This window comes from Colletes latitarsis, chromosome 14 (genome assembly GCF_051014445.1).
Source record: "Colletes latitarsis isolate SP2378_abdomen chromosome 14, iyColLati1, whole genome shotgun sequence".
NCBI classification, from domain to species: Eukaryota; Metazoa; Arthropoda; class Insecta; order Hymenoptera; family Colletidae; genus Colletes; species Colletes latitarsis.
Genome location: NC_135147.1, coordinates 26,868,358 through 26,894,999, shown reverse-complemented (window position 1 = coordinate 26,894,999; position 26,642 = coordinate 26,868,358). Strand labels below are relative to the sequence as shown.

Genomic DNA, 26,642 nt, shown 5'->3' with positions numbered 1-26,642 from the left:
AAATTTCGCGAATCCTGAACATTCTCAGGAACCCAACCCAACCATCGAATTCTAACACACCTCTGTCGAACGACTGAACACGATGCATGAAATTCTATTGCTTTATTTGGTATTGAAGTATGGATTTGAAAATTTACATACAATGCGGTACAATGTTTTCGTTACAAATATTTTGGTAGAAAACGCGTAAATTTTACTTATTGCATATTCCTTGCTAAAATTGTTTAACAACACTCGTATAAACGTATAATGATAACAATATTGCTAGTCGTTTAATCGTTATAAAAATATTAAAAGCTTCTTAATCAAAACGTTCTTAATGAAAAATTTCCCTTCCTTCAATATCATTATATATAAACTTATAAAATGGTGTTATCGACTACTTAGAAATAAGTGGTACTAATATATAGTACACTTGGCGTTAATTTCAATTAACTTACAATAAGAAGAATATTTTCTTATCATTCTAACCGGCAATATATCATTTTTTACCACGCGAAGTAACGTCATTATCACATAGTTCTTGAAAATTTTACAACCTTGATATTCTATTCCTTTTTTTTTTAATGATGCGATTCAAGAAAAGAATGAAAATAATATTTGTATATCACAAAGTCGGTTTTATCACAAGGTGTTCTGACACGATATCTTGCGTCAACTGATCCGGCGAACGAAATTGGAAAAAACCGACAATAATTAACTTACATTATAGTTGATTTGCAGTATATAATTTAAAATAATACTGGTATAAAACTTTGGATAAAACTCTAGTTTTTCGTTAAGTATTACAACTGTCAATTACGTGTAATATAATATTAACCGACAACCATTCAAGGACACCTAACTATTTCTAATTCGAACACTGGTACTAACTGCACCAGATAATTTACATTTCACTTTAAACCGATTAATTTTCTGTAAGACAATTTGAATAAGTGACATTGTGCATGTTTTAATCATAAATTGATAATTTGTTGTTAAAAAAAAAAGAGAACAAATTCTTTTCATAAAATTCGTCAAAACTTGTCACGAGTATCGACCATTTTTTCGTCAATTTAAAATTTTGATCGAACGTTAATTTGGTATCGTATCAATATCATTGTCAGTCTTTTAATACCTAGTTTTCCAACCTAAATTCATAAAAAAGTGAAAAATCTTAAGCAAACAGTACCTTTTAAATGTGCTTTAACAGATTCAAGTTTCATATAATGATATAGCTCTAACTAGTCAACAATCGTCATAAACATTTAACTTCAAAATGATTTATATTTTGATATTTGGAAGACACAAAGTGCGTGTTTCAGTTAAATATTGAAACGTATTCTCCTCTTTACGAACATACTTCTTGTAGTATATATATATACAATATATATGTATACTTCCTTTATAAGTATTACTTTTCTTCTAATTTCAATAAGGCCATTTGTGCAACTTGTGCAATCAAGACGCAATAACATTGCCAATTCAACTGGCAACTGTCGTCCCCCCTATTACTAATTATTAATTCGAATTAAAGTATTATTTCGTAAAACCTTACTTTAGAAAAAATATGTCATTTGCTAACAGTTGATATTGCTTGTAATAATAGAAAAACAGACTAAAATTAGTTGAGAATACTGAAACGAATCAGTTTAAACAAAGCGATAACATTCTGCAATGTGATTAAGCATGTACTGAAATGCCATGGAAGGTGACGTACCGAATCTTTGTCTCCATAAATGCTTCGCTATTATACGTTGTCCCAGGTTGTGAGTAGTTTCTTGAACGTCTTCGCAAATCTCGACGCTAGTTTGCCATATTGTCTCTTAAAATGCAGAACATTTTATGAAAAACAATGTATCGAACGAAGTTACTAAAACAGTTAAAGAAACACGTACCTAAATTGTTCAGAAGTTTGCTTTTACCCGGCGGATCGAACTTTTGTAGGTGTTCGACGCTAATCACCTTATATTGTTTCAATTCCCGAAGTGATTCGTAACTGCAACAACGGGCACGGCTATTTGCCACGATGTAGCTACCAGGGGCGCTATGTTTCATGATTTCTGTTAGAGTTTCCTTAACCATATTGCATTTATCAACATCTCCGTGAGATTTATCTACTTTGATTGGCTAAAATGAACAACAAAATTTAAATAATAAGAGAAACAATTTTGCAATTCCAAACAAGGTTTCATTAGTCTTTCTCGCGTATCTACTGATAAAATTTAAATAATCATGTACAGGGACATCCGATACCTCTGGAATTGCTTCGATCATGTGTAACCACATACGAGTCGGTATAGTATTTGCTTCTGCTATACACAATATGGTATGAGAGTTATTATTGCGTTTTTTGGCAGTAGTGATGTCCGAAGGGTTCTCTGTCATATATCCATTAGGAAATTCATCCACAATTAATATTGCACTTTGACCTCCCAGAACCCAATCTTCCGGATGAGTTGCTACATAATTTTCAGAAACCTCGTCGCATCTTTCATATACTTTCTTAACTACGTGTTTCTTTATTTCTAAACAAAAAAAATTGGAATATTTATAATTGCTTTCCAAGATACGTGTTACGGTAATTTTTCGATAGTTTGATTCAATTTTTTCTGATATATACCTAAGTAATTGGCAGTAAGTTCGCTAGGTATCATTTGACACCACCCTAATATCAGTTGAAGGCACATTTTCAGGTCGCATTTGATTCCAACGAAAAAGGAATTTTCTCTTATTGATTGTTTCCTCGTACAATTCGGACATGACCAACTATATTTATCTACAATTCTTGCTTGATTCCAAGCCAAACTTCTCCCTTTACATTCAGGATGAGGACAATTGGAAACGGTCCTGATCAAACTCATTTCTTTCAACCACCCACACAGCTCGCCTTCGTGTCCTTGCTGCAGCATCGGGCGTACCACAACATCAAAGTATCCCCCTTGATCTCCAAAACGCTCCATACATTGTCTAAAAACAAACGCAACAATCAGGATTAGATTTGTTCTCAGTCTTTATAAGAATTTTTAATTACAATCGATCAATACTAAAAACTTTGAATGCATTAGCTAACATGTGCAGACGCAAATGTTATTTATCAAAGGTTTTTAGGTTATAATTTTCGTAAGTTAGTACTATTAATTCTTCGATTATGTATAACATTTTTGCATAATAAATTGTATTGTATTACCGATTATCTCTATTCTGAAAGGCTTTTGATCGAAAAGCAGTAACTACTATAGTTGAAACGGTGTACAACAAAGTAACCTAATAAACTTTCATTTTTACAACTATATAAAATATTATTCTTAATCAAGCTGTATTTTATTTAACAAATATTAATTAGGTAATGTAAACGAAAAGCGAGAACACGCTTGGTTATATGAGAATGAAATAAACTTACGGTACCCAGTATGTGTAAAAAGTGGGAGAGAAAAATCAATACTCTCTCGAGTTAAATATAACTTTCTTATTCTTAATATAATGCGGGAAAATTTTGAGGAATGTTATTGTCCATCGAACGAGAATGAATCGTTGCACGAGCAAAAATCGTGCACAACGTCGTAAAAAGAAGAAGAGTAACAAAATGAATACTAATTGTTCCTTCGCGTAGCAGAAGCAACAAGTACAATTAAATCGAAACTGTTCTCACATAAAGCATTCATTACCTAGTTTTGACTTTTGCGTTTTTCATCTTCAATGTAGAAGTCGCGCTCGACTAACACTAGATAACTTCGAAGGAATAAATGAAAGCTTATAACATTTTTAAACGAACTAAAATGTAAACAAAAACGAGGCACAACAAGGAACCACAAAAGACCGCGGACCAACGTCGACCTTACTTACGCATCCATCGCGCAGCGACTTCTACTGTCGTCGAGACGTGGACTAACCACACGATACATTTTATACTACGTCGATAAGGAAGGAGGTCGCGTTGATCCGCGGATTTACACATTTTTCTATTCGCAAAATCGAAAGCATGTAGCACAGATTGTTATTTTAACAGAATGATACTTTTCAGAAAAACAACAGTTTCATGTTCGAAATAAAAGAAGCTCCTTTCGATTAAATACCTTTTTGTATTTCTTTTTGTTTTTTTTATTATGAACATGTTTTACAAAGCAAAATTGTGTAATGGTGGAAATGGTGGATATCGGTGGAGGCTGGAAACTACAGAATCAGTGTTGGTGGGCCACAATTCAACAAGATTTCCAGAAAAGTGAGTGCGGGTAAAGGGGGCATCGGCACAGTAATATAAAAAGTACTCTTCAAGAGACAGCATGAAGGATTAGGCCGGCACATTCATTCATCATTTTTTCTACATATACACAAGTACACTGCACTTTCATATGTATGCCTTTAAAACAATGAACATACGATTCGTATTTTCCTCTTCAATGTCTTTACTCCACCTGGATTTTATAAGTCCATTACTCAATCTGTGCTTTTTCGAGAAATCTAGCGCGATTAGAACCGATCAATTTTGTACACTTGTTTCGCTATTACACGTTTGCTCAATAGAAGTTTCGTTACTCAAATAAAAAGGAATTCTTTTCGCGTCTACGTTTTACTGCCACCTTCGTTTTAACCCATTTGCATCATTGGCGTATACAGGGTGGTCGGCTACCCCTGGGAAAAATTTTAATGGGGGATTTTAAGACGAAAATCAAGAACACCAATTTGTTGATGGAGGCTTCGTTAAAAAGTTACTAACGTTTAAAGTTCCGCTCTTCCTGAATTTTTTTCTCGAAAGTGGGTAAGATTTCGGGGTTATGTCTATTCACCAAAAATGATTGTAATTGACCCCTTCAACTAAAAATAATTTTTCCTAAACGATTTGAAATCTTTTTTTTCTCGTCGAAAAATTTAGGCGCCAAATTAGATTTTCGGTAAGGAATTTTTTTCTCGAAAATGCGTAGGATTTCGGGGGTATGTCTAATGACCAAAAATGATTGTAATTGACCCCTGCACCGAAAATAATTTTTTCAGAACGATTTGAAATTTTTTAATTTTGTCGAAAAATTCGGAACCTTCTCGAATTTTTTTCTCGAAAGTGGGTAGGATTTCGAGGGTATGTATAATGACCAAAAATGATTGTAATTGACCCCCGCAACCGAAAATAATTTTTCTAGGACGATTTGAAATTTTTGAATTTAATTGTTAATAACAAATTGGTATTCTTGATTTTCGTTTTATTTTGGCCTCTAGAATCTCCCACTAAAATTTTTCCCTGGGGTGGTCGAACACCCTGTATATACTAACATTCACGTTGCGATTAATGGCCAAGAACAAAAAATTGAAATATTAAAATAAAAAAAAATTGATGACGAAGGCAAACCTTGAAGGCAAGGTTTTGTATTCTTTCGTACGATGCAACCGAATTAATGAAGTTAGATCAACGACGAATCCGCTTGACGACTAAAGTGTATATTCCCAAAAGGGGTGGATAAAATGTTTTAATTTTAGTTTCTACACTTATGTATATATGTACCGAATCAATTTTGTAGATAAAAGAATAACGAAGGTAGCATCAAGAAGCTATCTAAGAATCAGTTAAGATTGTTCAATTCACGCAAGCAATCTCCGTGACACGATACCCGATGGGAAATTAATTATATTAGAATGCAGCTGTGTTTCACACATGCTGGCCTAACGCGAAAATGATGGATCGATACCAATGATGGATTTTGTGTTCGTTTAATGATCGTCGATGAAAAAATCAATCGTACAATTCGAGCCTCGAAATAGCGAACCACCGGTGTGCAGAGGTTTCGCTCATGTAGTGGTGATACGCGACGTCACACTGAACTCTATTTAATATTTACAAATGAGATCGATTATTAAAAAGTAATGAGCAATTACCTTGTTCCGTTTTTTTCTTTTTTTAAAACCTCTTTTTTTTTCATTTACTTTTAATATATCATAGAGCGTGCATAGGAAGGCGCAGTCCAAATGATTTTTCACAACAAAAATATTATTCAGTCATACCACACCCTGCGAGAGCCGACGAAAAAACGTGAACATGTTAGAATTACGGTACGTTTTTTTTTCTTTTCATTTTTTCTTGACTAACAGTAATGGCGACTGGCAGACAAACAGACAGTTTGGCAGGCATGGTGAACATAAAAATCAAACATGTACACGCGACACGATTTACCAGACCTTTCCTTTCTATCCTATCATCACTCTCATTCTCTGCTTCTCTCAACATCATTTAACTCTTACGTATTCCTTAGTTTCTATGTCCATGAGGTCCTATAATATTATAACATAGGCTTTAGTACGCTATATCGTAAGCTATACTAAAAACTACCCACCGCTGCGTCGCCAACTACACGCGGCGCAGCAATTTCTTAATTAATATTAGGAATATCGGCAGTGAAATTCCAATGATAGACGCGGCAGGCAGGCAGTCAGTCCAGCAAAGTCTGTGGGCACTTGCGCTGCTCCGGGTGCATAACGGATTAAAACTGATCGACCGGGGTGCCCCGCGCGATAATTTTTACCATTTATCGTCGACATTCGCGCGAAAACGTCTTGCGAGGATGAATGAATTTAAAAATTAGGTGGGGCACCCCACTGTTCGAACAGAGCGATCTCGGATCCTTATTCTCTCCACCATGGCACCTTCATCGTCATCATATTCACCATCGCTTCGTAACGTCATCTCGGTCTTATACTCTATCGTTTCTTTGTTTCTTTTTTTTTCTTTGTTTTCTTTCTTTTCTTTTTTTTCTTTTTTTGTTAGTTTTTTGTTTTTTGAAAAATAATTTCTTTACAATACTTCTTCGTGTGTCCGATCCGCGACGCAGCGGATCGCCAGTGTCATCGCTTGTTGCTCGATGAGTCGATCGGAAAGAACGAAAAACAGCGTCGAATTGTCCGAAACATAAAAAGTTACTAAGATTACAAATCACAAATGAAATCACAGACTTTCGTTGGTGGTTTGACAGAGGGGAGGGGGCCGCACATTGCAATTAGAACAACATTGTAGGCGTATCGTCGTCGTCGTCATCGGGGAAAGTTTGATGGGTAATTCTGCATCGGGGTGAACTTCCGTTGTCCTGCCCCTGGACGATTTATTCCCACCCATTCTCCTTGATCATGTGAGCAAGCTCGATTATAAACTTGCCCTCTTTATACTTTTGACTTGACTCGAACGCGTGCTCCTGAAAATTTCAACCATTATAACATACACGTACGCGCTGCAAGCAAAAAGATAGCGAGACATCCACAGGCCAACCACGGGAAAAATTTTAACGAGGGATTCTGGAGGCCAAAATAAGACGAAAATCAAGAATATCAATTTGTCGATGGAGGCTTCGTTAAAAAGTTATTAACAATTAAATTAAAAAATTGCAAATCGGTTTGGAAAAATTATGGTCGGTTGCGGGGATCAATTATAATCATTTTTGGTGAATAGACATACCCCCGAAATCCTACGCATTTTCGAGAAAAAAATTCGAGGTGTGAAATTTTTCGACGGAAAAAAAAATTTCAAATCGTTTTGGAAAAATTATGGTCGGTTGCAGGAGTCGATTACTATCATTTTTGGTAAATAGACATACCCCCGAAATCTTGCGCATTTTCGAGAAAAAAATTCAGGAAGGGCGGAACTTTAAAGGTTAATAACTTTTTAACGAAGCCTCCATCAAGAAATTGGTATTCTTGATTTTCGTCTTATTTTGGCCTCTAGAATCCCCCTTTAAAATTTTTCCCATGGCCGTACACCCTGTACAATAAAATATTTACTTTCTATAATGCATCGTACAAAATATGACAAAATGTGCTATCTTTTTGTCTCTGAGTGTATGATAACGCTCATTCGGAACAGCAAAAACTCACGTATTTCCACCCAAGGGTGGTCTTGCAACATTCGCAGTAAATATCAGCGACGGCATGAAGGCCAGTCAACAGAACTCGCTCCTCCGCAGGACCACAGCCCACATTCACTCTAAAATAACGAAGAGATATCTTTATTGTGGCTATTTGCGCACGCGTTATCATACGAAGCGTAAACAAATATTCGACGCGTCTTCCACGAATTGAAAACGTTGCCGCAACATCCGTCTTGACAGAGAAATCGATCTTCGAATCACAAATTTGACGAGTAATACACATTGCTCGACTTTTACCGACAATTACCTTAATCGTGAGCCTAGATTTTTGCGAGATGAATACGCAAAAATAAAAAGAAAAAAATATGTACGTTTCAAAGTCAGGATGAGCGTTGCAGTGTTTTTGCATAGTTTGCGAGGACTATGGTCGGGCAGTTTTATTATTTGCACCCTGTAGAGCGCGTCAAGAGCGACACACGAGTTCCCCGGGTAGAATAATGTGTCCTACTTTCTACGACGATTCGATCTCGGGCTGCGAGGGCAGGCATTAGCATACTTACACGGAATTAAAGAGATAGGCACGACCTTGACTGCCCTGGAAGGACTGCAAATCGAAAAGGAAAAACCGTGTTAGCGTTGCGTTACAACTGAACACTGTGTGAACACGCTGTACATATAACTCAGAGCGGAAGAAGTGAATGCGAGAAGTCAGTCCGTTACCTGATCTATCACGGCTCACCTTAGAGATGAGTTCGTCGTGGTTGGCGAGGTGAGCACGGCAGTGAATGCACGAGTAAGTGCGGTGACACGAGGGCAGGTACGCTTGAAAAGTTTTGACCATGATGGCGTGTCCAAGCAAGCAAAGAGACCTCTCCTCTTGCCCTTGCCGTCGTCTTCTTTTTTCTTTGTCGTCGTCGTCGTCGCTGTCGTCGTTCTCCTCTACTCGCTTATCAAGTGTCGTCGAGACGCTTTTCTCCCGTGTGTGGCGAACGTCTGGCCGTTAACCAGCGACGATTATTGAATTGAATTTCTTCCAATCGCGGGGTGGTGGTGCAATAGTGGCCCCGTTCACCGCCGCTTCGTACTCCGATCAGCTGTTGAGCTGGTTCAGACAGCGCCGGTTCGGGGACACCTGTGAACCCATTTTTAATTTCTTTCATTTCCCGTCCAACCTCACCTGACTTCCTACGAATTTCGAAAGGAAATCAAGAAATAAAGAAAAAGGCATTCCCTTTACAATGACACCTTTAAAGTTGATCTACGATCTTTTGTTGAAAAGTTATCGTATTTTGAATGAGAAGCATGTCTTTTATGGATAGCGTCGGCCCTGCACGCGAAGTATCCCCACTACTTGCAGCCCCATGTGTTCCTAACCTCACTTATTGCTTAGCAACCGAGTTTTAATTTCTTTCATTTCCCACCTAGCCTCGCCTTAGTTCCTACGAATTTCAAAAGGAAATCAAGAAATAAAGAAAAAGGCATTCCCTTTACAACACCTTTAAAGTTTATTTACGATTTTTTGTTGCTAAGTTATCGTATTTTGAATGAAAAGCATGTCTTTTATGGGTAGCGTCGGCCCCATGTGTTCCTAACCTCACTTATTGCTTAGCAACCGATTTTTAATTTCTTTTATTTCCCCTCTAGACTCGCGTTAAAACGAATTTCGAAAGCAAACCGGTCAAGAAATAAAGGGAAAAGCATTCCCTTTACAATGACACCTTTAAAGTTGATCTACAATCTTTTGTTGAAAAGTTATCGTATTTTGAATGAGAAGTATGATTTAGAATAAGAAGCATCTTTTATGGGTAGGGTCGGCCCTGTACACGAAATATCCCCACTACTTGCGGCCCCATGTGTTCCTAACCTCACTTATTGCTTAGCAACCATTCCCTATATCCGTCGACACTACGCAATAAACGATTCTCGCATGCTGTAAGGTCCTACCGAATTACAATCAGAGACTTGATACTGATATGTTTATCATAAAACCGAAATAAATACTGGTATCTTGTCGGTATTTTGATTGTAAAAATTGTCCGATATCTTTGTTTGTATTTCATATTATCGATTTGTTAGCGAGCGTTCGATATCCCATTCTAGCATACGATGAACTAATAAAATAAAATTTGTTCATCGTCAGAAGGTGGTACCGATTAGGGGTAAGACCACTGTGTAAAAATCTGGAATAAAGAGGATAATAATATTCAAGAATGTTGTTAAGTGTTAAAAAAAAAAAAATATTCAAAACTAGTGCAAGAGCGCCTCAAATTCAAAACACGCCCCGCGAGAGTGGCTCCAGCGTCATTTTCCACTATTTTTGAATAAATATATTTTTTTCAACACTTATTCTTAAATATTATTATCCTTTAAACAAAGAACCCGAAAAAGTAATAATACAACAAGATTTGTTTCACACCGCGGAATAATAAAGTCTACGAAAAATACTATAGCAGCGAGCGTGTTTAACATTACCTACTAGCACGCCCACGATGACGACCACTTCGCTGGGATCGTCGTCGTCTGATCTAACGCTCCGACGGTCAATCTGATCGTGAATCTCCCGAAGGAGATGACGTCAAGAGGAATTCGTTGGAGCGAACCAAGATCAGCGAAGCATCGTGGAACGCGCGCGCGAGACGGATAAATAACATTCGCGTACGAAAGATAGTCGCCACTGCGTTATTTGCTTACAGAGTGTGCTCCACGATTGCGTACATTCACGCAGATAAATCCGCGAGTGTGGGCATTTTTTCCAATTTTTCTTTGCCCCCCCCCCTTCGCGCGCGCGCGAAAAGAGAAAGAAATGCTCGTAACTTTGGTCACAAAAGTTTATCACTCCGCGGACCACTGTGCGTCGCCCGAATGACCGGAACATTCGGCGGCGGATTAAAAATAAAGACGAATATTGGCTCCCGTGAGCGTGTGGGGTCCCCCCTCGGAATCAGTTTTCCGCCGCGCGCTCCACGCTATTTACCCGCTATCGTGTATATTTATTCCGCAACTATCAGTTTCGAGTTATTTATAACGGCCTGTTAAATAACACGCCGCCGAGCGTCAAACAGCAACGACGCGGTCTTACTGCGTTACCGCGAACTAAAAAACACCGAATGCGCGTCGACGCGGCGGGAGGAGAGGATCTTAACGAGAGAAAGAACAGATAACATACGGGTATATCCATAAAAATAATGGCGCGGCGGGACAGCGGAGAACAGAAAAGCTGCTTGGAACGTTTCGAAGCGCAATAGCATCGATGTTGCTCTTTCCGTATCGAGCGACGCCACGTGCTGGCGCGTGTTCAAACAAAGAAAAGAGACAAGGTCTTTATTATGATGCGCCTGAAGAGAGGTTTCTTCTTTATAAGGACGGAGGAAGTGCGGAGGTATTCTCCCTAACCCCCTCCATCCGTCGCCTTTCGAGTCCCCCCCCTTCTGTTTGTTCTTGGGGTTCGGAGTTGAGATTACAATCTATTACCGAAAGTAATTAAAGTAATCGTAATCATTAACCCCTTGCCGTACAATTGCGTGTCTGACTCGTCATAAGCTTATCTCAAGTTTCACGATAACGAAGTTACGCTCGTCATGAAGAAATGCACACATTTTCCCATGCGTGAGCTATATTAGTGCGTGTAAATACTAGCAGCAGTATCATACGCGTTACGAATATTACAGGGTGCTGTATACAGTTTCACACGTGTTTCTTTTAATTTATTCGAAATATAACCTAGACCTAACCCTGACCATCGGTTCCTAACCGTTTGCCAAATCTCGTGTTTTCATTCCTAGCCAGAGATGCGACTGGCCAATACCATTGATTCAGTATCACGTGGTTTTATGTACCTCAGACCTCTGCCAGAAATAAAGACACTTCTCGAACAGAGAATTACCTCAAATGTATCTGATCTCGAACACGAAACGATACGTGAATATATGCTCTAACCGCGTGCAATCGTGTTCTATCGGAACGATCCAGAAGAACAAAGGGGAAGGAAATATAAACATCGACGTTTACGATTCAGTTCAAGGACTCGGAATTAAAATATATCATTAATATGAATGAACGACTGTATAATTGTAATCGTCGTGTGTTAAACGTGCACCGCGTATCCGAGTCACGTGGCTGCATACGTTTTATATGTACACAAACAAAGGCGAGACAAGGCCTTTGTTTTGCTATACCGAAGAAGGAATAACGTTCTTTATAAGGATAGAAGAAGAACGGCGACCTCCTCCTCTTGTTTGGATTTGGTCGCCAGACGTTTTTGCGGCTTTAACCCCCCTTCCCGTTCGTCCGTCGGTCCCACCTTTCCTTCTGCGCTCCTGCTACGCGTTTCGTATCCTTTTCTTTGTCCGTGTTCCGTCTTTGTCTCTTTCTTTCCATTTCGTTTCAACTTGGATCAATCGAAACAATGATTCGCGACGACCTTGCGATAACGGTACTATACTTTCCAGGCTTATGGCAGCGCAGAATTAGCACTCGAGAGTGCCGGGTACGTTTCCTGTTTTATTATCTGTGACGCGCGCTAGTCGCTCCAAAGATAATAAAAATGGAATTTTTAACTCTTTATTTTAACTCTTTGGGGCACGCTGGGATTAAAAGTGTCCCACCTCGAATAGATTTATATTTTCTTATTTACGTAAAGCAGTTGGTAACGTCTTCAACAAACGTTACAAATGCATTCGCTCGTTCAATATGCCAATACAGGTTCATCAATTGACAATCTACCCTACTCTATAACTTTCTTAATAAAAATATACCAATTTTGTTTAATTTGAAACGCAATAAACTTTCTATGCGACATGGGTCTACTTTATTGTCTGAAATCCTGTCCGGCAAAGAGTTAAACGCGACTGCTCGAGTAAGTGTCCTTAGTTGACCCGAAACGGTATAACACTGCAGAAAGTAAATTGACGGAACGATCCAATCTACGTCGTCCTTTTAACGCGTCGGGGCTCCAATCAGTCTGGCCAGACCGAAAGTATACGTGTCGCAGACGCGACTTATGCACGTGCATACATTTAAAACTTTTATTGTTTTGCACGCGGTCTTCGAAATTAAATGCAGAACTTTGCGAAACCCCGACTTTGTATTTAAAGCAGAGGTTCAAAAGGTTCCGAAAGACTGCACGATGAGTCACAAAATCACCACACAGATATACGTGTGCGTATCTAAAAAAAGAAAGCGTCAATTCATTCGTTTTCAAGAGTACTTCTAGTGTACGTAACCTTATCAATAACCTAACCTATATTGCAGAAGTCTTCAAGCTCTGATTTGAAGCGTACATCCCTGGGAAAAATGTTGAGGGATTCTAGAGGCCAAAATAAGACGAAAATCAAGAATACCAATTTGTTGATGGAGGCTTCGTTAAAAAGTTATTAACAATTAAATTCAAAAATTTCAAATCGTTTTGGAAAAATTATTTTCCGTTGCGGGGGTCAAGTACGATCATTTTTGGTCATTACACATACCCCCGAAATCCTACGCATTTTCGAGAAAAAAATTCCTTACCGAAAATCTAATTTGGCGCCTAAATTTTTTGACGAAACAAAATAATTTCAAATCGTTCTGGAAAAAATATTTTCAGTTGCGGGGGTCAAGTACGATCATTTTTGGTCATTACACATACCCCCGAAATCCTACGCGTTTTCGAGAAAAAAATTCCTTACCGAAAACCTAATTTGGCGCCTAAATTTTTCGACGAAACAAAATAATTTCAAATCGTTCTGGAAAAAATATTTTCAGTTGCAGGGGTCAAGTACGATCATTTTTGGTCATTACACATACCCCCGAAATCCTACGCATTTTCGAGAAAAAAATTCCTTAACGAAAATCTAATTTGGCGCCTAAATTTTTCGACGAAACAAAATAATTTCAAATCGTTTTGGAAAAATTATGGTCGGTTGCAGGGGTTGATTGCAATCATTTTTGGTGAATAGACATACCCCCGAAATCCTGCGCATTTTCGAGAAAAAAATTCAGGAAGCGTGGAACTTTAGAGGTTAGTAACTTTTTAACAAAGCTTCCATTAAGAAATTGGTATTCTTGATTTTCGTCTTACTTTGGCCTCTAGAATCCCCCATTAAAATTTTTCGCAGGGTTGGTGATATAGTAATATGTTATGCGTATATGCGTACGTTTGAATGGAGAAATGTTCGTAGGCTTCGTATATCCTTGAACGCGACTGCATTCGAGCCCCGTGCAAAATCATGGCGCGCGGCAGTCGGTTCGTCGGCCGCGAGCTGCGAATCCGCAGAAAGAAGTTTCCCGACGAATTGTCGGGAACAAAGAGATGGAACGTCCGAGTCAATACACGGCCCAAGGTCATTGCTACCCGTCGCCGACGCATCCTCGGTATTTCCGATTTTCTTCTCATCCTTTTTTTCCCGTCCCGTGCAGTCTGCTCGCGCGCGCCGCTGCCCGCCTCGCCGGCGAATAAGACACGAAGAATTCAACGAAAGCCCCCGCGCGACGTCTGTCGTCCGTATCTTCGCGCACAGACGCTTTGTTTTTCCACCTGGCGTTCGTGTGTCGACACACGTGCATCGGTATATCCGTTTCAGATCCCAAGTGTTCCAGCAGAAAACACGTGTCAACAGCCACCGCGCGCGATACGACGGAAATGTGCACGGTTCGCTCTCAAAAAAAATTTAATTGCGTAGAGAAAAGGAACTTGCGCGGAGTCGACGCACGTTCCTGATCGCGTGAGTGACTCACCGTCGGTAACCCACAATTCTCGTCGGTAGGGAAACACATTTTTTTTTTTTAAAACGATCGTATATATTCTACCTACCTTCGACGTTACAAAAAGCACGAAAAGGCAGCCGGAAACCGTCGGAAGATTCTGGCAGCAGCTTCGAATTCGAAGCAATTAAAAACGATTAATGTAAGATTTTTATCTGTCGAGGTCTTATCGCGGTCCGTGAATTTCTCACGACCCTGAACCTGCTGCTGAATCAAGTAGAAAAATGAATGCGCATTTCGTTGAAACGATAAGATAATCGAACGAGGTTCGATATCAATGTTGACACTCGTATTTTGGATAAAGCGAAAGATTTGATGCGCTGCACGATTACCGAACAAACAAACCGAAATGCGTAAACATTTGCAGTCGCGTTAAAGGCAATTCGAAGTCCGTGTGGGAACCATTTTAGACAGTGGTTCTTAACCTGTGGTTGGTAGACATGTGGATACCTAGGGGTCCACGACACCTACACATGAAAGTTCTAAACTTATCACTACGTCTATTCCGAGACGTAGTGATGAAAGCTGATATTTAGATATTTTCAAATGTACAAACTCTAACAATATTCAACAGAACTCTTTTAACAATTATTCTTATCTCAAGAATAATTGCAAAGGAAGGGTGTATGAGTTCCGTTAGATTGGCGAAAGGAATCGGTAAAAAGTGAGGTTAAGAACCACTGATTCAGGGTCAATGAAAATATAACTCTCGAGTACGATAAACAACGATAGCGTTATGACGAACGTAATAAAGAATCGCGTTACAAAAATATTAACGGTTAACAAAGAAATCAAACTGATCGATACGGATACCGACTTGTATCTTATCAATTTATTTCCACGCTCGAGAAGTTTTTGTCTCGGTCGACCTTAGTATCAATGTCACACGTCGAATATTCTCGTAAGACTGCGTATCGACGATGATAGAATAAACTAAGGTTATTAATTGCTCAATCGAGTTCGCTAAGGAGAGACTTCTGATTCGATATAAATAACGAAGATAAAACGACAGTCGGTATAACGATGTTCGATGGAGCTTCCAACGACATTATTGCACAATCTTCCCGCGGAGGATTGAATCGGTGCGGAAGGTAACAACGTTATACGAAAATTTCGTTATCTCTCGTTTTTCCCGTCGATAAGTTCATTTAAGCACGGGACTCGATTGGTAATTCTATCAACAACGATAATTACCCAAGACTTAGGAAAATCTTTGAATTCTTTTAAATCGTCTACTTTGGAATTAATAACTTTTGATTGCGCTTTGTTGGTCGTCCATTTGTACTGACCACCGTAAGTCAAGCGACGCCGAATGAATTATTCCGACAGAACCATAAATTGAAGCGATCGTAAAGGTTCGTGAAGCGTCGTTAAATAACACTTATATTAACGATCGGGCACGCGTGCAGACAGAAAAACAGTTTCGATCGCAGAAATGTGACCGTTACTGTAATAATACACGCGTGCATATGGCCGTCGGCCAACGGTACAAAAATTCTCGTTACGTCTAATTTCATCCTGAAGGCGGCGCGCTGAAATCTTCCGCGTTCGAATTATACATATTACCGCTGTCCTTTCATCGAACACGAAGTCACGATCGTTTTCGACTAAACTCCGGAGCAACGCAGTCGACGACACCGTGCGGTAACTTGATACAAATGCTCGCGATTACACGAGACGCTGCAGCAGCGAAATCTTTATCGAGCGGATTAAGCAGGAACTATCAAGGTTCATGGAATCACGTAGCACCTGCTACAAGGATTCAGAGTAAACGGTTGCACGACAAAGGGCCCATTTACTAACACTCTAAACGGAACTGAATCGAACTGAAACGAAAACTAGAAAGTCTCGGTGGGCGACGTTTAAGTTCACGTTTAAGAGTGAACGCATTGGCGATGCGTGGAATTGCAGATCGTTCAAAAGCGAACGCGAATGCTAACGAACGCTTGTTCGAATCGTTCTAGAATTCGAAGAGAACAATTTTTCGTGTCGGTTTTATATATCCCCGGATAACATTGCTCGGAAACACGGTCTTTCATAATGCTGGCGAAACGAAAGTTGCATGCAGAGCAGCCTGCCCCACATGTCATGGCGGTGTTGAATGAGCCTTTAATTGCAAAGATCGAATATTATTCAGACCTCGGTGCCCGATACGACGTAAAACCACGAATACGGTAACACCGCCGGCACAGACGGCGTTATACATTGATAAGACTACTTCCGTGACAGAAAATAATCGAGGATCTAGATGCACCTGATAGTGTGCATGCAAAAACGGCCCTCGCACGAGTAAGACTTATATTCTTCGAACATGAATTTTCCATGTGGTGCCATCTACAACTAACTATCCGAAATTATGGGTTACCATAAATAGACATACGTAACGCGACATGGAAACGTCAATGTTTCGAACCGATATCTGGCGAGACATTATTTCCTACCTAACCTAAAAATATTCTGTTCTTGATGTGTCTGGGATATAATTGTTACAATAATGTCTGGTATACTGTTTGTTTAACGTAGTAGTTTCTAATACGATTGTCAAAATTTCATAGGAAACACCGGAATAACAAATCCACGAGGCCACGATTTTTGCTTATCTTGCGAGATAAGTGTGGTATTAGGTTGTCCCAGAAAATATTGCGCATTATAGTCACGTTGTCCTCTTGGTTATTTTTAAACTGTCTATCAAAACAAAGTACGTATATCGATACACCGTTAAGAAACTCTTTTTGTATTTTGTTCGTTTTATTTTTGGTACGAGCTGCGAATAAAACAAAGTATCGTTGTCTCTGCGTGATTATTGGAAACTAAAACTATAATTCTATAATTAAAGCTATAATACACCGAGTGTATAGACCAGACTTCGCCGCCATCAAACGCGAATGTCTATACACGTTCCGCCCCCAAGAAACCAGCACGACGAAGAGGAACGTAATTGCTCTCGGATGAAAGGCGAAACATTATAAATCAATTTAAACGTGCAATATTTTTTCGTAACATTCTGTATCCGAATAATTTTCTGTCGCTGATTGGTATCGTCTGCCGCGTCGCGAATTCTAAAACACCGTACGCGTTTCACGGGAATCCCCGCTGCACAAAATGGACACAGACACGCCTCGAAATTCTGTCGGCGTGCACTGTTTACGTTAGCACGAGAGACGGTATTTTGACGCGGGCAATATACGCGTTAAAACCTCCGCCGGACGATAAAGAAAGAAACTACGCAACAGACGCCGCTCGTCGCCTTTCTTTATCGTAAATGTTTGTGTTTACAGTGGCACTTTGTATTCAAAGTATGGGTATTCGTTGTTTACGCTCGAGAGGGGGAGATCGACGCAATTCCGATGTAAACTACTGCGCACGATGCGCGAAGGGGGCTGATTTACATTGCAAGTATATACAGGGTGTCCACACCTGGGAAAAATTTTAATTTTAAGGGATTCTAGAGGCCAAAATAAGACGAAAATCAAGAATACCAATTTGTCGATGGAGGCTTCGTTAAAAAGTTATTAACGTTTAAAGTTCCACCCTAAATGAATTTTTTTCTCGAAAATGCGCAAGATTTCGGGGATATGTCTATTCACCAAAAATGATTGCAATTGACCCCCGCAACTGAAAATAATTTTTTCAGAACAATTTGAAATCTTTTAATTTTGTCAAAAAATTTCGTACCTTCTCGAATTTTTTTCTCGAAAATGGATAGTATTTCGAGGGTATGTTTATTCACCAAAAATGATTGTAATCGATCCCTGCAACCGAAAATAATTTTTTCAGAACGATTTGAAATTTTTGAATTTAATTGTTAATAACTTTTTAACGAAGCCTCCATCAACAAATTGGTATTCTTGTTTTTCGTCTTATTTTGGCTTCTAGAATCCCTGATTAAAATTTTTCCTAGGTATGGCCGAACACCCTGTATACGATCTTTTGTATCGTCCATTCGTTGCGATCATTTGTGCACCACGCACACCTTTTGTCAAGCGTTGAACTTCGCATCTGGAGCGCGTATTTCCCACCATCGGTTTTTATTGGCTAGATAGGTGCCGCAGACCAAGATAATGCATATGAATGAACCTGTCTGTCTTATGAACTGTTTTGTTTCTGATTTATGTCGCAGAGATTTTTGTAACGAGTAACTAAACGATCGAACGTTTTACAAGAGGTCCATAACCATCGATAATTACGATGCAACGTTATTCTGTTTAATTTAAACGCGTTGTTTAATTTCCAAAAGTAATTTTTTGCCGTCGCTGAAAAGAGATCGTTTAACGTTCGTGCGGATCTGATCGGCGAGCTTCGCGTGTCGGAAGATCTGTGTGTTTTTCAAGGAAAAGGTCAGTTTGCAAAGGTCAAGAGACGTAGATACACCGATCCATCGCAAACTTCGAGCAAAATATAACCGTATCGCGAGCCATTTAACGTTTGCAAAATCTTCGTGATCTTGTTTTTTTTTCATTACGTTATAACGAAAGACGTCGATCCACGTCCCCGTGTGTAACGCGTTGAGACCGTATCACCGCGTACCGCCTTCCATGCGATATGCAATAGAAAACATTTTGTCAATACACGCGATGACGCGTGGCGTCGCGACTGTATTGCATGACCCGCGATGCGTGTTCGGTCGACCGTGGGTCAGACACGTGATCGCCTTCTCGCGAATACCATACTATTCACGATCATCTATTTAACCCTTTCTGTACAGGGTTAGTTGTTGAAAAGAGTTTATCGATTGTCGCGCGTATACCGAACCACCAGCTGCACCGATGAGTCTTTCGCTTTCTTTGTATTTTTTTTTTTTTCGCCACGAGATTACAGATGTCTTCGCTTATCGCGGGCACGTCGTAACCTGTCATCGCTCGGTCTACGTCGATCATAAACACAACTGCGCAAATAAAATGAAACCACTATCGTAGAACGAAATAAGGAAGACGTATACAGGGTGCTCGGCCAACCCTGGGAAAAATTTTAAAGGGAGATTCTACAGGCCAAAATAAGACGAAAATAAAGAATATCAATTTCTTGACTGACGCTTCGTTAAAAAGTTATTAACAATTAAATTAAAAAATTTCAAATCGTTCTGAAAAAATTATTTTCAGTTGCAGGGGTCAATTGCAATCATTTTTGGTCATTAGACATACCCTCGAAATCCTACCCACTTTCGAGAAAAAAATTCAAGAAGGTACCGAATTTTTCGACAAAATTAAAAAATTCCAAATCGTTCTGAAAAAATTATATTCAGTTGCAGGGGTCAATTACAATCACTTTTGATCATTAGACATACCCCCGAAATCCTATCCACTTTCGAGAAAAAAATTCAAGAAGGTACCGAATTTTTGGACAAAATTAAAAAATTCCAAATCGTTCTGAAAAAATTATATTCAGTTGCAGGGGTTAATTACAATCACTTTTGATCATTAGACATACCCCCGAAATCCTATCCACTTTCGAGAAAAAAATTCGAGAAGGTACCGAATTTTTCGACAAAATTAAAAAATTCCAAATCGTTCTGAAAAAATTATATTCAGTTACAGGGGTCAATTTCAATCACTTTTGATCATTAGACATACCCTCGAAATCCTACCCACTTTCGAGAAAAAAATTCATTACTGAAAATATACTGTGTGGCCGGAAATGCATCTATAACATTGATTTTCGTCTTATTTTGTACGCCGTATTTTGTATACGTACGCCACTCGAGCTATCAGCTGTCTGCGATACGCAACAATTGACTTGTATAATCTGTGGCATTACGACGAGTCTTTCAATTATTACAGAGTGTCCTATTTTAATCTTTTCCCGCCATTATCTCAGAATCTAGTGATTAACACTAGACGGTCTACATCGCACTAATTCGGAAAGAAACGAACCGATAGAAACAATTATACGAATTAATTTATCATTACGGGTCCCTTGCATTCGTTCGTCGTGTCCATTTTACGTCGAAAAAGTTCGTAAATATTCGCCTCCGTTTCGTGTTGTTGAGTAACGGCCATGTTCTTTTTCGTGCGCGGGAAGATACGGCTTCAATACGTCACGCAGGCTGTTCGACGGATAAAGATCGCTTCGTTTGCTCGAAAGTCGAACGACGCTCGTAAAAGAATCAGATTTTATCAATTTTTCAAACGTATCGACCACTGGCGATTCCTATGAACGATTCGCGTCGCGAAACACGAAGCAAAAGAAAATATCGCGATTCGTTTAGGCGGTAAAATAATCGATGTATCGCGTAGACGTTTCGCGGGCCGAATAAAATAGTTAAGCGTAACATAACCCAGATATCGGTCGGACGGTTGGTTGTTTCCGCGAGACGTGCACGGCGATATTTGTTTTTCTCTATTCCGCGAACCGAGCGCGGCACTGTGCGATAAATTTAAGATCGCGAAGTAGAAACCGAAAATATTCGCGAGATCGTTTCTGTACACACAGTGGGGTAAACTGTAAACCTCTACGTACGCCGCGCGGCACGGAGGACGCGATTAGAGTGTGTGCAATATGTGTATCGTCGTATCCCCCGCGAGAACAATGACTCTAAAGAAGTCGACGTCGAGTTTTCCTCGCAACAAGTTTTGCATTACACGCGGGACTCGCCGAGCCGAGAAACGGCGTTCACTTAGCATGCAGATAACTCGTAAGGTGCAGCCGTTTTATAAATAATTCGCGCGGAGTTCTAAAACGACCAAGATTGTTGAACCACTGGCGAGAGATTGCACGCACGCACACTAAGTAATTATATACAATATAACGGTGCCGTGCACACGAACGCCGAAAGAAACGAGCCACGATAACGATACGTTGTTGCTAGGAACGTTTTCTACGGTTGTGTTGGTCACACTGAGCCAACGAAAATAATTTAAACGCAACGTGGAAATATATTTCAGAGTATTTTGGCCGTTTACTGGTTCAAGCGAGTGGTAACGTTTCCACTAGCAAAATTATCTGAACAAGCAATCTTATATCATCCCTTCATCTATGCATTAACTAATTAATATAATATGAATTGAAAATTCGCCCTACGAGCTAAACGAGGTCCTGCGAGCGCCCTCTATACCAGTTATCGTTAACCCTTTACATGGCGCGCGTGTACCGTAAGTTTCGAAAATCAATTCGTAAATTTATTTTTCTACAAGAATTATTTTCGAGTCACGATAAAATAAATTTCCAAACCCATTCAGCCCGGACAGGCAATGAGTCACGGAAGGCGGCGTAAAAACGTTCGAATTCGCGATCATTGTGAATTGCGTAGTACAATAACGTTCCATGTGCGAACGAATGAATCACCCTTCCCAACAAATCGCTAAACGACGATACAATAATATTCAGGTCTTTTGCCGTGACGATTTACATTACGAGGCGACACGCAGTCATAATTAACGATCCGCGTGTGCCGGTAATTCGACGAAATAAGATAACGATGATGACGGAGAATCCTAACCTAAATCTCTATCTTTCGTTGGCGTCCGAAGAAAAAGCGATTACCGAATCCGTGGCACGCATACAGTGGCGCATCTCCGTTAACCGAAACCGATAAGGAAACACGATACTTCGGCGAGAGAAGTTTTCAGATAGTAAAATACGTTTCGAAACGGACGAAATAGATGGATTAATAACGGTTTGCGCAGATTGGATCGTACCCTTTATCTCGGAACGAACGTGTATCCGAGGCGTTCGTAAAAATCTTTGTCGCGTAACTTTGTTCGACTATTTGCGGATATTACTGATAATAATGGAGGCGCGTATAAATGGCGAAGTCCATTCACTGTTCTGTGCGTTAATTAAAACGTTTCGTATCGGATAGACGGTTACGACACGCGCACATGCATAAATAAACAATAAGGTTACGGTTTATTACGCTGCACGGTGAAACGTGCTCGTTCTTAGACCAACTGCGCAGAACAGAGACTCGGAATTAATTTCTATCGTCCACCGGGCGAATTTCTATCCGTTTTTATACTTTTTCGTTTCGCGTCCTTCCCGCGTCTACGAATGCATTACACAAGGATGGGCGGGGGAGGGAAGGAAAAAGCGTTTTCAATCTGTGCATCGGCACTCGCGTTGCGCGCCGCCAAGTGAGTGTTTTTGTTTGATTTCACTCGCAGTTGACGAACCAATAATCGAAGCCGTACCATGCTGTACGTAAATATATCCGCGGGACACATATGTACGCGGCCTCGTACATGTTCCAGACTTGGGTAAACGTGTATATATGCTGGCAGGAAAAAACCGTGCACGGCAAAAGAAGGGAAGAGGCTAACGCATTTGATTGTCCAACTGATTTCGTGTCGAGTAACAGTTACTCGGAATAACGACTCGAAAGATTACGAATAAAGACTACCTCTTAAAAGCTTCTTTTTTAGCTCCCTTTCCTTATTTGGCGATTCCTTTCATTGGTTCCTTTTCGAGGTTAGAAAACCATATCGCGTAAATGGCCTGCAACGCAATAGTGCACGAAAAAAAACAAAAAAAAAAATTGAGGGAAAATGCGAGGCGGAGTTGCATAGGTCACGCACGTACAACGAACCAGGCGCATAGTGATAAATGATAATAGCGAGGTTTTTGATCGCGAGCCCCCCCCCCCCCCCACCGACGCTGAGTTTAATCAAGTGCGAGCGAAGAAAATAATACGCGTGGTCGTGTCTCGGCGATAAAATACGTTTTAACGGAAGTCTACCTGTGACGTATCGCTCTTCGATTAATGAATGGGGAATTCTCCATGGTCTGTCGGAATTCTCGACGCTCGTGTGACGGAGTCCGTTCGTGGAATAACACGTTCGTGCGAGATCTTTTGTTGGTTGCTACGTGTTCTTCGGCGCGTACGGTAGAGCCACGGATCGCTGGAACTCGCGCCACTGTTTTTTCACACTTTTTCTCACTGGACACTCGCAACGATGTAAAAAAAAACAAAATGCGAAACGTACACACACTCGTCGCGACGTTTGTGCAAGAGAAAAGGATTCGCGTCGATGATTAACACGTAGATCCACCAAACACGCCGAGAGTATTTATATTTACGTTACACGTATTTATACGCGGGTCGTGTAACCCCTACGCTTCTTCATCCCAACCCGCGTGCAACTCATTGTCGGTAGGGATAAGTTTAAAGATTGTAAGAGCCATTGCCCCCGTTGGCGTCGCACAGCGAGTGCCTCCGCTGGAAAAGAGCGGAGAAGAAAAAATAGGAGAAAAACAAGAGGCCCCCTCGGAGAGCGTTCTGGAACGTGCGTTGGCCAGCCTGGGACGGTTCTATCTATCGCGTAGCCCAGCTGACAGCCCAATCAGCTGTAAACGTACACAAAAGCGTCGTCCAACAGGTCCGCAAGTTCGCGCGAACGGAACTATGGTGTTTTCTTCTACGCGGATTAGAAAACTCGCACGAAACGCGTCGATAACAATTATTCGTTAATTACCACTAATTACCGTAATTTCGCCTTGAAATTCGAACGATGTTGCGCAAATGTTGCAATAACGACGCTATGCTTCTTGAAAGTGTTATATAATAAAATTTTTGTTTAATATTAAAAGATAATAAAACTGCGTTTATATATGAGGTAATCGTGAATTCGATGGTAGATTTGGAAGATTAACGTAAAATCGTGTGCGGAGATCCCGTGGACGCGTTCGTCGACCGTGTTCGCGGAACGCCTATAAGCGTTCGTCGCACGCTTTGTGTCGATCGACTGGCCGGCCGAGCGCGCCCATAGCAACCAAAGGATTCCAGCTCGGGAAGCCATAGAAAATGGTTTTTCGTGAAGAAAGAGAAAGAGCAAGAGCGGTAACCGTGCGCGTCCGCACGCGTGGCGACAGCAGCAACGGTTAAAGGAACTCATTCGACGGGCTTTCCACGCTTCGACGCGACTATCCAGACGGGGGAGTCGCGCGAGGCTACGCCACTGCAACTTAAATAAACACACACCGGGAGAGGAACAAGCGCGGAGCAGCAGCAGCTTCGAGTTTAGTTAATTCGGGTCATCGTCCTTCGTCACTCGTCGCGCATATTTAATTTTCCATGTAAGCGTCCTGACGGCGACGGATGTCGCTTTCAAAGCGGATTGCACTTTAATATGCGCGCTTCGTGCGCATCCACGCACGCTGCGCTGTTCTCGGTCTATTAAATTCGAAAGGCGGCACACGACGCGCGCGGGGCTCTGTCTCGAGGAACCGTGGTCGAATTACGATCGATAGGCAGAAGGGAAATAGACGGCCAGCGTCGGGAATCGTTTCCATCGGCGGGAACGATTTTAGCGAGTCGGTGTTTGCTGGCTTCGCCAAATATTTACGATAGAAAAATCGATCGCGGTTTGGACGTCGGGAAACGCGGACAGAGAAGCGTTACGTCAATTCTCTCTGTCGCTGTCTTACCGCGACTGCACGCGAGCGAGGGAAAGGAGGGGGTGTCGGTGGGCATTATGTAGGTATTTTTTTTTTTCCAAAGCGATCGAAGCCTTCCGCATCACGGCAAGAAGAGAACGCATCGCGAGAATACACAGACACACGCGTGGAAAGATAATACGGTTCGAAACATTTTTATGACGCGACGGTTGAATCAGCTGCGAGTGTGTACAAAACATAAGCCAGCGCGCATTATCTGGTGACATTGCCGGTTAAATGTCAGTGAAATTTATCGTCGTAAATGTGCGTACTATGATGCCGTTGACGTTACTGCACTGAGGTTAATAACAATGTCAAAAATATATACATGTGTATATATATATATATATATATATACGAATAAGTCGAAATAAACGTAAAACGAGAAAATATGTCAATGTAAATGTAATTACATGTTCGACGAGTTCGCGAAGGTCTCGACGCGATTTATCAATTAACAACGAAATGAAAGATTCTTGTCTCACACGCGCGAACACGGGCACAGGACAAGCGCGTGAACACATATACACACACATACGCGTGGACGTGACGACAGAACCGTTCGATATGGCAGATTTTGCACTGTTACCAAGTGGAAAAGTCCTGATTACGGTACAGGATCGCAATAAGACGAAAAAGAAAGGAACACAGGGAGAGAAAATTGAAACGACCGAGGTAACGGGAAAAATCGCGCAGAACGCCACAAAGCGACGGCCCTGATCTTCTCGTGTAAGGCAGCTGACAGGCCCCCGTCAGCTGAGAGCGTACACAAAGTCTGATGCCGTATGCGCACGTACGTTTAATCTTCCTTCTATTTCCAAGGGGAAGATCATCGTCGCACGAAACACACGTAGCACGATTTGGCCGAGTACGATGCTGCCCCGATGGCCCGAATTATTGCACACCAAGTACAGAAAGACTCGGGGGGAAAAAAAATAGTATTGCGTCGTTCGAAGCACAGACCGAATGGAAAACAACACGAACGTGAATTTCCTCGACCGCGTTACGAAGTTACGGCCATCGACATTAGAGAAACTGGACGAGACAGCGTACAAGATTAACGGGTTTCGCGAATGACGAGTCTTCGGAGTGAGCCCAGGGGCATCGTCGATATAACAATTTCACCGTGGTAAACGCGAACCGTTGCACTTTCGATTGTTTGTGGGACGTAGCGTTTCGCGGAACGGCACGACCGGACCACAGCAAAATGGCAGTTGTGTGCAGGCACTGACTCGGTCTTGTATTTACGTAGTGTTGTCAAAGCAAACAAAGAACGCGTGCATAAGAAGAGGGTGCATCAAAACGAGGGGTTTACGCACCTCCATATGCATCCGTGGCCGCGGCAACGAGCGACGACGCGTGTCCTCGGCCTCCTCTGCACCTCGAGCCTTTGATCACGGATCACGGTTCCTTCGTTTTCGCGAAATGCCGCAAACAACGACCACGACGACTCGTTTTGATCATCACTAACGCGAAACAGTCGCGTCCAGCGAGCACCGTACCGCTGATCGCCTCGGCGTCGTTCGATTTATTTCGGTTCGTCCGCAGGCGGGACGGTATACGATGACCTGTGCGCATGCGCCATTCGAGTTTCCATTTCTCTCCGGACATCGTCGCCAGAGGTCGCTCGCGACAACGCTGCCTTTTTCCTTTCTTTGCTACGTTATCGAAATTGCAACGCGCGGGAAATTTCGGAACCGATATAACGATACCATA

General features: G+C 41.0%; 3 protein-coding genes across 5 annotated transcripts in view; all 3 read right to left on the bottom strand.

The window, feature by feature from the left end:
- The window catches only part of Corn (microtubule-binding protein cornetto), a 44,804-nt gene extending 43,002 nt beyond the window's left edge, over positions 1–1,802 (bottom strand). Inside the window, exon 1 of the mRNA XM_076781498.1 lies at positions 1,700–1,802. The gene's annotated coding sequence lies outside the window, so the exon portion shown is untranslated. The remainder of the gene's footprint in view (positions 1–1,699) is intronic.
- LOC143349909 (uncharacterized) lies at positions 96–3,844 on the bottom strand. Its single transcript, XM_076781562.1, has 5 exons — positions 3,648–3,844; positions 2,603–2,949; positions 2,236–2,507; positions 1,878–2,109; positions 96–1,804 (listed from the first exon to the last, which is right to left on the bottom strand). The coding sequence occupies exons 1-5, from the start codon at positions 3,671–3,673 to the stop codon at positions 1,632–1,634; spliced, it is 1,050 nt and encodes a 349-aa protein (XP_076637677.1). The 5' UTR covers positions 3,674–3,844; the 3' UTR covers positions 96–1,631.
- Positions 3,845–6,669: 2,825 nt separating this feature from the next.
- On the bottom strand, positions 6,670–26,478 carry Ypel (Yippee-like). Of its 3 annotated transcripts, none has more exons than XM_076781578.1 (5): positions 26,246–26,478; positions 8,560–8,952; positions 8,381–8,424; positions 7,828–7,936; positions 6,670–7,151 (listed from the first exon to the last, which is right to left on the bottom strand). In XM_076781578.1, the coding sequence occupies exons 2-5, from the start codon at positions 8,659–8,661 to the stop codon at positions 7,062–7,064; spliced, it is 345 nt and encodes a 114-aa protein (XP_076637693.1). In that variant the 5' UTR covers positions 8,662–8,952; positions 26,246–26,478; the 3' UTR covers positions 6,670–7,061. The 3 variants fall into 3 exon arrangements, with proteins under 3 accessions (XP_076637693.1, XP_076637694.1, XP_076637695.1); XM_076781579.1 differs by lacking the exon at positions 26,246–26,478 and adding an exon at positions 23,230–23,407; XM_076781580.1 differs by lacking the exon at positions 26,246–26,478 and adding an exon at positions 10,293–10,476.
- Between the last annotated feature and the right edge of the window lie 164 nt (positions 26,479–26,642).

What these genes read in the sequence shown, in the direction of transcription:
- LOC143349909 (XM_076781562.1), bottom strand. Translation starts at nt 3,673, where the DNA reads ATGAAAAACGCAAAAGTCAAAACTAG. An exon ending in ACTTACTGCCAATTACTTAG is followed by an intron (nt 2,508 to 2,602) that starts GTATATATCAGA and finishes TTTTTTGTTTAG; the next exon opens with AAATAAAGAAACACGTAGTT. An exon ending in TGATCGAAGCAATTCCAGAG is followed by an intron (nt 2,110 to 2,235) that starts GTATCGGATGTC and finishes TGTTCATTTTAG; the next exon opens with CCAATCAAAGTAGATAAATC.
- Ypel (XM_076781578.1), bottom strand. Translation starts at nt 8,661, where the DNA reads ATGGTCAAAACTTTTCAAGCGTACCTGCCCTCGTGTCACCGCACTTAC. An exon ending in ACGACGAACTCATCTCTAAG is followed by an intron (nt 8,425 to 8,559) that starts GTGAGCCGTGAT and finishes TTCGATTTGCAG; the next exon opens with TCCTTCCAGGGCAGTCAAGG. An exon ending in CCACCCTTGGGTGGAAATAC is followed by an intron (nt 7,152 to 7,827) that starts GTGAGTTTTTGC and finishes TGAAATTTTCAG; the next exon opens with GAGCACGCGTTCGAGTCAAG.